General features: G+C 33.2%; 1 protein-coding gene across 6 annotated transcripts; it reads right to left on the bottom strand.

Annotated features, from left to right (window-relative positions):
• Positions 1 to 1947: 1947 nt before the first annotated feature.
• Positions 1948 to 10796, bottom strand: LOC133673757 (uncharacterized). 6 transcript variants are annotated; one of them, XR_009835053.1, is made up of 18 exons: positions 10537 to 10795; positions 10153 to 10220; positions 9903 to 10058; positions 9285 to 9452; positions 8907 to 9057; positions 8334 to 8413; positions 7404 to 7676; positions 7182 to 7325; positions 6587 to 6721; positions 6162 to 6260; positions 5514 to 5570; positions 4488 to 4692; positions 3929 to 4047; positions 3431 to 3499; positions 3003 to 3101; positions 2674 to 2918; positions 2390 to 2500; positions 1948 to 2309 (listed from the first exon to the last, which is right to left on the bottom strand). XR_009835053.1 is itself a non-coding variant. In XM_062094647.1 (17 exons), exons 1-16 carry the CDS (start codon positions 10673 to 10675, stop codon positions 2676 to 2678), a joined length of 2205 nt encoding a protein of 734 aa, XP_061950631.1. In that variant the 5' UTR covers positions 10676 to 10795; the 3' UTR covers positions 2381 to 2500; positions 2674 to 2675. The 6 variants fall into 6 exon arrangements, 3 of the variants coding, with proteins under 3 accessions (XP_061950631.1, XP_061950630.1, XP_061950632.1); XR_009835052.1 differs by having other exon boundaries at positions 1948 to 2306; XM_062094647.1 differs by lacking the exon at positions 1948 to 2309 and having other exon boundaries at positions 2381 to 2500.
• Positions 10797 to 12466: the final 1670 nt, after the last annotated feature.

The raw sequence follows: 12466 nt of genomic DNA, 5'->3' as shown, positions 1-12466 counted from the left end.
ACAAAAAATTGAGCTTTTAAATCTAGCAATAGTGATGCTAGCCTAAGCCAACACATGGGTCCTTAATTAAATAAGAAAAAAAAAACAACTTCCTAGCAATCTATATATATATATATATATATATATATATATATAAGAAGAGAAAGACAAGAGAGGTAATAGAAGTTGATTATTTCTTAAAATGCAAGCCATTAATGTACTCCACCACAAGTTAAAACAATGTTGTATGTGCGAGAATTCAAACCTATAACATTGAATTATTGATGCTTGTATCTTAGCATGTAGCTTTAGGATTACTCCATGGTGAGAATTTCTTGTCCAAGAACAAGAACAGCAAGAAGTGAAAGGGAAAGTTGGGTAAAAAACAGGAGAGATTTATGATTATCATAGTGTTGGCCAGCTAAATGTTAAAGGCATCCTATTTGAATTTCCCCTAACATCTTCATGACACTACCATCTCAATTATAAGAATCATGATGCATGAGAGAGAACCAAAATCAGTTTTGTTTTCTCTTAATTAAATCTCATTTTTTAGTTTGCTATTTTTTTATGTTTTCAATTCTATTTGAATTTGGAATCTAAGCTTGCTTCACAGATTGTTTTGGGATTAATTTCTTATGTTTTTTTGCTTTGATTTAAAATTTAAACCCTAAATTAAGTTAAATGTGTGTTTGGTATTTCGGTATTGTGTGCTTTTCAAAAGTTTTTTCACTTGATAAGATAATTTTTTATTTTTTATTTTTATTTTTAATATTAATACATCAAAATTATTAAAAAGTATTTATTTGATATTTATTTTAAGTAAAATGCATTTTTAAATGGGACCAAAAAAATAAAAGTCATCGCACATTAAAACACTGAAGCCCTTGCGTGGAAAATTCATTTTACTAAACTTGATGAAGTTCTACTCTACCAAATTAAAAATAAATGAGTGATAAATAAATTGAAAAATAATTATTTTCATTCATAGGAGATATATTCTAATTAAAAAAATTTATTATATTCAAAAGCACATCAAATATCTCATAACAACTTGTATTATGCTATCTAAAGTGTGTATGAAATCATATTATATATGTCATGTCTAACATATAAAACACAAAGAAATAGGTAATACAGCTTGGACGAAGTGGTAGGTAAAGCTGTTAGAAAATCACCGTCGCAGTTGGTGCCACTAGGAACACAGCTGTATGAGCAGCCACCATTGCTGCAGTGATTCTAAATGTGGCTGCCACCCTTGTTGCACAAGGACGGTGAGCTTTTAAGTAAATAATATAAATTTTATTTAAAAATTTAAATTTTTAAATTAAAATAATTTTTTAATATGATATTAAAAAATTAATAATTAAGTGGTTATGAATTTAAATTTTATTATTTTTATTTATTTGATAAAAATCAAGTATAAAATAATATAAATTTTTATAAATTTTAAGTTTAAAAGGCTTTTATTTATATTTGTAGAGGTATATTAAAAAATAATATAAATTATATTTTAAAATTTTAAGAGTATTGAATTAGTTTTTTTTTGAAAAATAGAAATGATAGTTAGAGGGAAAAAAAGGGGTAAAAAAACATAAAGAGTTTACACACAGAACAGATCTACCCATGATTTGAATCATTGACAGGGACATGACAGGACAGCTTTTGTCCTGTTAATTTCTGCTTTCACTTTTGGTGTCTGCACCCACTTTCATGCTCGGTGGTCCATCCTAGTTGGCCTTCTTGTTTTAAAGAACAAAAATTGATAATATTCTTATAATAATTTGGGTTTTTTCTAAGATAAGATTTTATTTGATACATTTTCTTACAAGTTAATTTAAATTATTTTTTATTTAAATAAATTTGATAATGAATTATATATATATTTCCAAAGAAATTCAAATTTCTCTTACAATCCGCATTTTAGATAATTTTTAAATTATTTAAGCAGATTCATGGAGACTGAGATTCTTAAAGCCATCCATTTATTAAATTAATATATTCATCAATTATTTTTTTCTAATAATTTGATGTTAAGCCCGGATCAAAAACCATAGAATAAAAACAAATTCGTTTTACCTATCGAAGTAAAGATTCTAATAAAAAAATCTATCCAAGTAAAGAATTTATTTGAAAGTGACGTTGATAGTGGTCTCCACTTTCTGGTACACCTTAAATTACGCTGAAAAAAATTGTAGCCGTTTGATCACTTTTCGGACGTCCAAGATTTGATTTTGGCAGGGCTCTCTGTTTGGTGCGAAGATCGAAGCATTCTAGAAAATCTCGGGTCCCTCGAATGATCTTAAAAGCACACTCTCTACTTCGGCCTGCTACATTCAAAATAATTTAATAAATCTTTCTGAGCGCTAATTTTAAGATTCGAACTCGTAGAGGGCGATGATTGGCTTACAAGGCTATTACTAGATTTTATTTTACTAAAAGGGGTTTGGTTGTCTTTTCGGCTGAAAAAGCTCAGCCCAGTGTTGTAAGCTTGGGGGGCCTCCCATGGTGCAATAGCGATCTGTTTGCCAATACAAATAAGGTCAGAGAACAGTCAACGATGCTACTTGCTTCCTCTTTGGAGATATGCTAAAAAAATAATGGAGAAAATTGATAGGGACGAATGTTACAATTGCTATACCACCTCACTAAATTGCCCAGTGTTTCAAAATTGATGGTGTCCTAAAAACAAACCTTCAAGATCTCTTGACAGCAACAGTGGCAAAACATGGGTGGTGGATGAACTCGAAAGAAACCTTGAGGGACGACGGGTCAAGAGCTCCGACTCGGGAAATCACATTTAGGGCAACACTATTGTGCTCTGCAACCTGCTCCAATATGCAAAGTTCAGCTAATCTGTCTGGGTCATTAAGAAAACTACTCTTGACCTCCTTTGCAATCTTCTGTGCATCCTTGAAGTAATTATACATAACCAAACTCTATAGATAGAAAGAGAAATCCGTTCAGGTTTGTATAAGAAAGGATTATGCAGGCAATAACTAGAACAATCATAGACTGCTTACGGAGAAGCGAGCATGGGAAGTGGATTCCTTGAACGAGGGGTATGAAATGAGATCAGGGATGCAAGCTTTTTGTAGAGGTTCAAAATGCTGTATAAACCTCTGGAAAAAATAAATAAATTTGGTGAGAGAAGAAATCACATATAACTAAGCCATCTTATGGTAGCTTCTGTGCAAAAAATGATACACTTTTCTGTGATGGCTAAGCTAATTATTTTTTGCTCCTCCAAATGACCGAATAAAAAATAGTGCAAAGATCTAGATGGCATCATTTATATTGGCAACGCAGTTTATGCTTAACATTATTTGTGGGAAGAATAACCATCACTTCCTCTTTCTATTATTTTGCATTCTATCATGTTCTACCAAACATTGCCTTATTGCTTATATATATGAGAGTAACTACCATATACATAAAATATACACTTTACCTCATGTTCAGAATTAAACGGGCTGGGAGATTGTAAGACCATCAGTTCATTCCTCAGAGCAGCGAGTAGCTAGACAGATAGAACAGGTACTTCAGATCCTTTGAGATGAAAATGGTGTGAAGTGAAAACATTTTATATGAAGAAATGGAAGCATGTGATCTCAGATTAACTAGGGTTCAAACTACCTAGAAGCAAGGGCGTATGAAATGGAAAAGATGACCAATTCTATACAGTAACACCAAGTCTGGTAGTTCTCGAGAATGGATGCATAAACTCATGAACTATACCCCCCCCTGTTCGTTGTAATCAAAAAGAATTACTATCTCTAATTATTCGAAAGAATTGACTTCAGGTTGTACTAAGAGATTTTTTAATTGTCCGTGAATTGAATGAAGTTATATATTTTGCAATTTATTAATTCTTTATGGAATTCTAGCTTTTTGTGCGATGGACAAACAATATGAGACAGAGCAAGCATTAAGAATAAGGCACATGTACCAGTGCGAGCCCCTCAGCAAGACATATTTGGCATTGAAGAAACGAGATTGCTGGTGGGATCCGAGCTTCTCTTGCCAGATCTTTCGGAGAATCCTTTCTTTTCTTTCCCTTCTGTTTAGCTGATTGACAGATGAACGTGAATAAAACAAGCTGGTGCTGTATGCTAGGGAGATTTACCAGAGCAGAAACAATTGCATGTGGAATATAAGAAATATTTTATTATCCTGGCACTAATAGTCTGCCCACACTTAAATTGGCCCAGTAGGCCATTTTTGTTCAATCAATGGTCTGAAAATGCTAGATGAGACTGCGAATAACCCATATGTCAAATTCCTGTTAAGCAACAGTTCATTTGCAGGCTCATCTAGTCAATTGTTATTTTGTTTTTTCCTTGTTAAGTGCAAAAATTCCTAGACTGAAACCTCTAGCTGGCAATCTAGCAGAGTTGTTTAGTGCAATTTTACGCCTCCAATTCAACATGATTCACAAACTCCTTTGCTCCCAAATCCTAACCTCTATCCTTGAAAACAAAACAAGTGAGAAGTAGATGTACGCCTACCACTGCCATCACTCACTGTCATCTTCAGATGTGTTTTCTCTGCAAGCCTGATCAAGACAACATATAAATACCAATACACCATGCAATATTCGCTGGGAGAATAGAGCTCTAATTCGAAACCAAGAACGAGAAATCGATGGGCAATCCAATAAGTTTGCTCCTCCACCCAAATGAGGATGTGTTTTAATATTCCTGCTGATGCATTCTGCAAAACCAAATATATTTTAACTCTTCTATAAAATAAGCATCCCAGTTTATGACAATGGTGAACAGAAACTAAAATACATAACAGAACTGGTAGAATGTGGAGATAAAAGATTTGTGATACCCATTTATATCTAGTCCAACAACGGAAAAAACTAAAATCTAAATTCTCTTTTGCTCTCATTTGAATCAAATGGAAAAAGAATTAATCATGCAAGTATCATCAAGTTTGGACAAATGAGGTCCCAGAACAAAGCTCCTTCCTCTCAACAGGCAATATCCATGCAAAACCTTGTAATGAAAATTATTGTAGATGACAACTTCGTTCATTTAATCAAGTTATAATAACCATGGTTAAACAATAAGAAAATTTCTGCACTACCTTCGGACAGTGTCCAATTACAGTTGCATCTTCCTCGTAATATATTCAGAATCTCCAATACAAATTTATACATATTAGTTTTCTCACAATGGTTGCGTTAATTATCCATTCTATAAAACTTAATGTTCTATTCGCAATGGCAGAAGATGATTTTGGCCCTTCTGTTTTTATCTTTGAGAGAGAGAGAGAGAGACAACAGTAAAGCATCTCAGGCAATTCCATTTTCTAACAAGTATTTTAGAGGACCCAAATGGTGAGCACACAAACATTGAACATATCCCTTGAGGCAATACACTTGGTTACATAGTCAACTGACAATTTAAATGACTATGTTTGTATGTATATATTGGAATTATTTATATGATAAGAAGCTGATTTCCTTTTATACGCTAACCCTTTTTTGGGTACAACAATGAGTCAAATACTCGAGAGCAGCATACCTCGCCATTTGAAATGCTCGAGCCTTCTCCAAACTCCTTTCTGAATGCAAGCTCTAGCTGTTAACCAACAGATGTAGAGCATAAGAATAAACACCACCTGATCTCTGCCAAAATAACTCTGAAAGCAGATACTTGAACCATATGATCAATATTTGGTTTTGAAGAATTAATAAAAATCAACAAACTGCAAGACACTCGTCAATTTTAAATAGCCAGATACTTCAACAAAATAAGGTGGTTTTGACTGAAGGTTAGAGGCTGGAGAAGACCAGACAACACTACAATAGCAAAACAAGCACTTAAAGCATTGTAACCAACTAACCATAAACATCAACTAGCCCAAAATGAAAAATAAGTAAACAAAATTCTAAACAGAAAATACTAACACAAGAGACATGCCACACTTTCATAATTTATGTAGACAGGCCAATTGTATGATAGTTTGTACAATTTTGATTAGGTTAAGCATCATTACTCATTTCCACAATAATAGTTAGGTTCAGGGCAAGTCAAACTCAATTATTATCTATTCAATAAATATACTAGAATGCATTGTGGTTAAAATAAACAATGTATTTGAAAGTAGCTTTGCTTAAGGGACAGAAACAAATAGCCCAAGAAAACAATACAGAAAGGAAGATCACAAACCTGTACATAGATAGCCCGCCAATCTTGTAAAATCTTTCCAAGTTTACGCCTCTGCCATGCAGCATTTGTGCAAAGAACCTTGAGCATGTTGATCACCATCTGCATAACATGTGATAATGCAAAAATATTAGATGATACTATGGCATTGACTGCCATCACTTTTCATGACATTTCAATTTATTTTGCCCACATCCTAAATAGGATACATGATAGTGGATGACTTTTCAAATTTACCTCTTAGCTATTATGATTAATAACATGCCATTTTCAAGGGTCATTTTTACAATGAAAAGGCAATTTCAAAAATATATAATGGGGAATGGAGATATAGTAATGAACAATGTTTCTTTAACTGGTGAAGAACATCATAAGGTGGCCACTTATGTGATTGAAGGAATATAATAACAGATAACAATTGTCTTCACCTGTCCCAACTGCACAACATATTCATTCTTCTGAATATCATGGCGCATAATGACCTCAGGCAACCGTGCAGCTCTAATAATCACAGCTAAGATAGGATACCGCCCATAGAGTTTTCCATCTTGAACCAACAGAAGCTGTAACAAGTTGTCAAGTTTCACGGTCAGAATACAATGAAGGAATTACCAAAAGAATCTCGTACAAAGTGGGGAACAAGGTGAACTGACAAGATAAAATAGAATGGGAAGATGAAGTAGTACCAAAGATTAGAATGCCAAACACTAAGCATAACTCAAGGAACAAACAATACTGCATTCCCTAACAGACTCCAGAAATACAAAATGGTAACACATCTACATTAAGCAACAAAATGGCAACACATATATATTCCTCTTCTTTTTCTCTTTTTTTTTCTTTCAGCTAAAATAAAAATAATCAGGGCTGTTAATACTCTGAAAAAAAGTGAAGTGCATAATTATCTAGAATATGATGAGAACCCGTGTCAATAAAAAAGGTTAAGGAATTCAAAAACAAGGAAGCAACCCAGTAACATCCATCTAATCATCTCAAAGATATTGTGGATGAAGTCCAAATAACCTGGAGATGCACTCTTGCAACCAAATCAGGTTGTGCTTTTTGAAATTGAGCCACAAAGCGCAAAAGAACATCCAAAGAAGGGTCCAACAGGTATGAGCATATGATATCTAGATGATGAAGAAGTTTTTCAAAATACTCGATGGCCTGGAAGAACAGAAAGACAAAGAATATCAACAAATAAAAAATGGAGAAACAAAACAATCCTAACCATAAAGTTCTAACCTTTTTCCAGCTAAGAATTTTAATTGAACGTGGTGGAGTTGGGGCTGAAATTCTGCTGTTTAAATTAGCATCAAACCCAATAGCTTGACGGCCAGAAGCAGTTGTTCTATCTTCTGTACCATCTTCGCAAGTTCCATAGGCATTAGACATTAGGAATTCTGCTGAGTTAAGAATGCTTCCTAGCTCTGAAATGCAGGAAGCTATATGTTTTCTTGCCAACTCTAGACCTCTTCCTTGAGGTCGCCTCATGCAGGTTAAAACATGGCAAAAGTGCTGAAAGCAGAGGAAAAAATGGTAAAAATATGATGACCACAAAAAATAAGTGTTGTGCAAAGGACCATGTAAAAAAAGATGAAGTTGACTCATGGGAAACAATATTTTCTGAAAGTGAGCAAAGGATAGAGAAGATATAAAGAAGAGGCATGCTTGGAAAACAAAGATATCAGGAACCAGAATTTGAGTTATTTGCATAATAGCCAGGAGAAATAAGAAAAAGTAGATAATTGGTGAGCAGAAAGGATGCGAATATCCAATTATAAATCATATCACTAATTCCCCAATATTGAAGTAAGGAAAAGAAAACCCTAATACTGCAGAAAATATTGAACTCTTCCAAAAGTGACAGTCAAAATGACAACTTCATCATTTGTTTTTAACAGCTTGAAATTTTTTAACCAGAAATCAAAGTAAGTGTTTTAAATCCTTGACACCTTGATAAATTCTGATATTCAGCATCTCCAGAATCTTCTATCTAACCACAAGCCAAACAAGACTTTTAACTGAATTTGTGTATCTCAATTAGAAAAGAAATAAATCCAATCCAATGAACATTCATGCAATGCGCAAAGATTCTGAAAGAAAAGAAAATTATGCATAGACAGGATCCATATCCACCATGACACTTATTTTAGAGCAAACACAGGATAAGACCTTACGAAAGCGTAAGCGGCATAACAATGCTTTGCAGTAGCCTTCTTCCAGATCAAAATTATTTTGTAGAGGCTCTATATCTGCATCAACAAAATCACCACATTAATTAAAAGAGATACTTTGATATTTCATGCCAAGCACTAAAAGGTAGTGATGGAAACATGAATGGTAATGAAACACAACCTTTTTTTTTCATGTAACCAGTGAACTTAAAATGAAAATCAATTAGCATCAGAGATTAGAAAGCATACACTTCTAAATCTTACTAAACTGAACAAGTTGGAGTTTGCAATTCATCTCTTAAAAACACTAATTCTGCAGGGAAAAATAATCATTTACCAGTAAATACAAGAAACAGTAGACTGCTAATGAGGATATGGAGTCCCATAAAGTAACAATAAAAAAAACCCACTGTGGCGCAATTGGTGTGAAAGTCCCAAGTTTACATATAAAGTGATTAGACAAGTAAATGAGATCAAGATTTTCAAAATCTAATCTCAAAATAATTCAAAGGTCATGCCCCCTCTATCCTAACTGCCTCCGTTCAAAGTGAATGTGTTATTAGAATAATACCCTCTAACGGTTTTCTTTTGGAGGGCGGAGCTTTGCAAGCTCGCAGCTGGCGAGAAATATTCTCTTCGACAGCATTTAACAACGACAAGCACTTTTCATCTCCTTCCACGTTCAGAGGAAGACCATAAGCCATTGTAAACAGATCCTCTTCCTACCAAAGAACCAATTTGTAAATCATGCTTTTATAAAAATAAGAGCAAGAAACAATAATAATAAATAAATAAATAAAAATCCAAGCATGCGACGTCTTTTTTCATTTCAATGAACACAAAGTTTAATATTAAGATAGCAATAATGTACAATAAAGAAGAAACAAAGGAATCATTGATTAATTATACAAAAATAAACTGAGTTAAAGGAGCTGTTAAAATACTTTACTTCATGTGTGCGTGCATCTGAGACAATTGAAGTCACTGCCTTGCACGTTGCACGGATGACTTTGCAATAAGAATCCAATAAGGCATGTGATAATGTCCTCTCTGGTCTCAGAAGGTAGGCACATGAAAAAACAGTCTGTGCCAACGAGTGACCCTTGTGCCATGTTGCCTGCCATGAAAGACAATTGTTTAATAACATTATTTTATTAACGAAAAGCATTCCATTTAGGACCAAATTCCAGGGCCACTTATGATGTATTTATAAAGAAACAAGAGTAGGCAAGAACAGGGAAAGAGAAGAAACAACACCCATATTTACTCATATTTGCACATTAGGCATATGTAATCATCAATGCATGCAAATTTCAGTGCGCATGGACGAGCGTGTGTTTATAAAGCAGTTTATTTTTATCAAAGATTTTGCTTTTCTTAATGAGAAATGGATATAGAGAAATGCTGATAAACTAAATCCACAGAGAAAAGGGAACACATTGCAATTATATTAAGTATACATGCCGGAGAAAACAAACGGAACTTCCACATTCAACAGTGACAAGACTCTCTTGATCCCTCTAACTTGATGCATCAGTAAGGAAAGTAAACCACAACACTATGATACCTCACACGCTAAGAGTTGGTCGATGATGTCAATGATGCACTGAACATCAACAGTTTTGTCATGGCTAATAGGTACAGGAGCCAAACCATCTTCGATCGCTTCATCAACTGAAGCATACTTGTTGATGATTCCAGAATCCATCTTCGGGTCCATAATCTAACAAAATCAATTGATACAAAAATTAAACCACAAAAATAAATCACTAATCAAATAAATAATATCATATTAAAATGAAAATGTAAAAAAAAACCTCTAGAGCAGACATTGCAGCATATAGGTTGAAATTCTCGCCATGAATTAGCTCACCGTCGCGTAATTCTGTTACAGGACATTACATTAAAAACATAATTAATATCAATCATTTAAAAGAAAAAAAAGATTAGCATTGTACATTTTGTGTTAATTAATTAAGCATGAAAGCAAATTCAAATTTTAATCATTATAAGAGCAGTAATCTAAATCTAATGCTTGATAAAAAAAAAATTACAGCGCAAATTGAAGAAAAAAAATAATGATAATGATAATAAAAGGAAATAACTAGTTCACACTTACGAATTTCAGGAACTCAAAAATAAATAAATAAATAAATAAAGAGTTTTAAGAAGTTTAAAAAAATAGAAGCTAAATCGGAGACCTTTACAAACGGTTTCAAGGAGAGGTGACGCGTCGGCCCAAACAGTGTTTTCAGTTGCAGGAATTGATGAGGAGGTGGAGGAGGAGTGATTCGGTGCGTGACGCTCCATCGATGCTTGTTCTGTGCTCTTCCAGTCCATTGATGAATGTTTAAGCTCTCCTTCAAGTTTGAGAGAGAATTTTTAAGTTTGATGCTTTGATTCGAAGACCGAGACACTTAAAGAGGGACTGTGCGCGTGGAAAGGAAGGGTTTAGGACTCTTGTTTGGGTTCGGAACATAGTTATATAACCCGACTTTGCTAATGGGTCAACTCAGTAACCCATTGATTCAGGATCAGTTTGGACCGAATTTTGTTTTGAACCAGATTCTTTTATTAAAAAGATATCTTTTTAGTTTATTTAAATTGAGCATCCATGATAATGTGTGGATTGACAAACTGACCAGTGATGTAGGTTTTGAAGAACGTGTTTAATATTTTATTTTTAATATTATCTATTAAATTTTGATTTTTTTATATATTGATATTAAAAATAAATTTTTTAATAATAAAAAATATATTATTTTAATATATTTTGAAGTAAAAAATACTTTAAAAAATAAATATTATTACAGTATGAAAAACCTTTAAAACTTGAGATCTAATTAAAACCCAATTTAGATTGGAATTAAAATTAAACCAAACAAAACTCAATTCACATGGTTTGATAGTCAAAATCTGACTAGATTAACCACCAGAAAAAGAAAAAAAAAAAAGTTAGTGATAAAACAATATCCTTTCCCAAGTCAAGTCTCCATTAATCTGAGTAGACAAAAATTACATGAAAAGTTGTCCTTTTTCTACCTTCGTCGTGGCTTTCTCTTGACTGCCGTTACAAGCATTGTTGCATGCATGCATTGTTGCATGCATGCATATGCATGTGTGTTCATCTTAAGCACTAAACACCAAATTGCCTGTGTTAGAGTAGCGTAATTCGAGGGTGGTTTTACCTTGAACTGCATTTCCACACGTGTTTCATGCAAGACAGAGTTTTTCAGACACCTCACACGTCGCATTTGAGGCCCCGTTAGTGAAGAATCAAAAGGAAGCTCTTGAAACATGTGTCGGAAAACATCTGAACATGAAGAAATACTTAGAACATGCAAGAGGCAAAGAGGAAATCTTCGCATTCATCCTGATGTATTATGATCAATGAAAATTCCCCACGTGGAAGATAATGTGGGAGATTTAAGACCATTTCCTTGCAATAAAGCTCAAGTTGTGGCAAATATCAAATTGCACAATCATTATTTTAACCTGTTTTTTGAATAAAGCATGTTGAAATTTTTTAAAAAAATAGATATTAAGAGTGTGTATATCATTAATATATTTTTAATTGAAAAATATTTTTTTAAAAAAAACATTTTGCACTGTATAAACAAATATTCTAAGAATGAAGGAATCAAACACGGACATGATATCTGAAAAGAACATCCCAATTAAATCTTGGTTTAAAAGTTCTTATAAAAAGTTCTTGCAATTCAACAGATAAAGAGAAAAAACCAATGTTATCGCTAATTTCAATCTCTAAAATAATCGATTTTAATATCAAATGGTTCTATTTGATAAAAAAACTCGTTGCCAATGATAATTATTTTCAAAAAATATTAGCACAAATGACATGTTTTTTGCCTCGGTTATATTTTTCAAAACACATAGAAAATATATTTCATAATCAAATAATTCCATAGATATCATTTTAATAACTGTATTTAATAAGAGTTTTATCCTAAAAATAAAAAGAAATAAAAAAAATTAAAGGGCCATTAAGAATAGCCCAGACAAGCTTGGGCCTAGAAAGACAGCCCTTGATGATCCTTGATGACAAGTCAGAGGCTTCGTTTGACAGTATATTTGCCCTTGATGATTCTCTAACGGACCTCCGAGGTCACT

The sequence above is a fragment of the Populus nigra genome, chromosome 15, assembly GCF_951802175.1.
Source record: "Populus nigra chromosome 15, ddPopNigr1.1, whole genome shotgun sequence".
Taxonomy (NCBI): domain Eukaryota; kingdom Viridiplantae; phylum Streptophyta; class Magnoliopsida; order Malpighiales; family Salicaceae; genus Populus; species Populus nigra.
Note: the sequence above shows the minus strand (reverse complement) of the source record. Positions and strands in the feature narration are given on the sequence as shown.

Excerpts from the sequence above, each read along its gene's own strand:
- LOC133673757 (XM_062094646.1), bottom strand. The coding sequence starts at position 10,675 with ATGGACTGGAAGAGCACAGAACAAGCATCGATGGAGCGTCACGCACCG. Across the intron at positions 10,059-10,152 it reads CTGCAATGTCTGCTCTAGAG|ATTATGGACCCGAAGATGGA; the intron begins GTTTTTTTTTAC and ends TGATTTTGTTAG. Across the intron at positions 3,500-3,928 it reads TTGCTGAGGGGCTCGCACTG|CTACTCGCTGCTCTGAGGAA; the intron begins GTACATGTGCCT and ends CTATCTGTCTAG.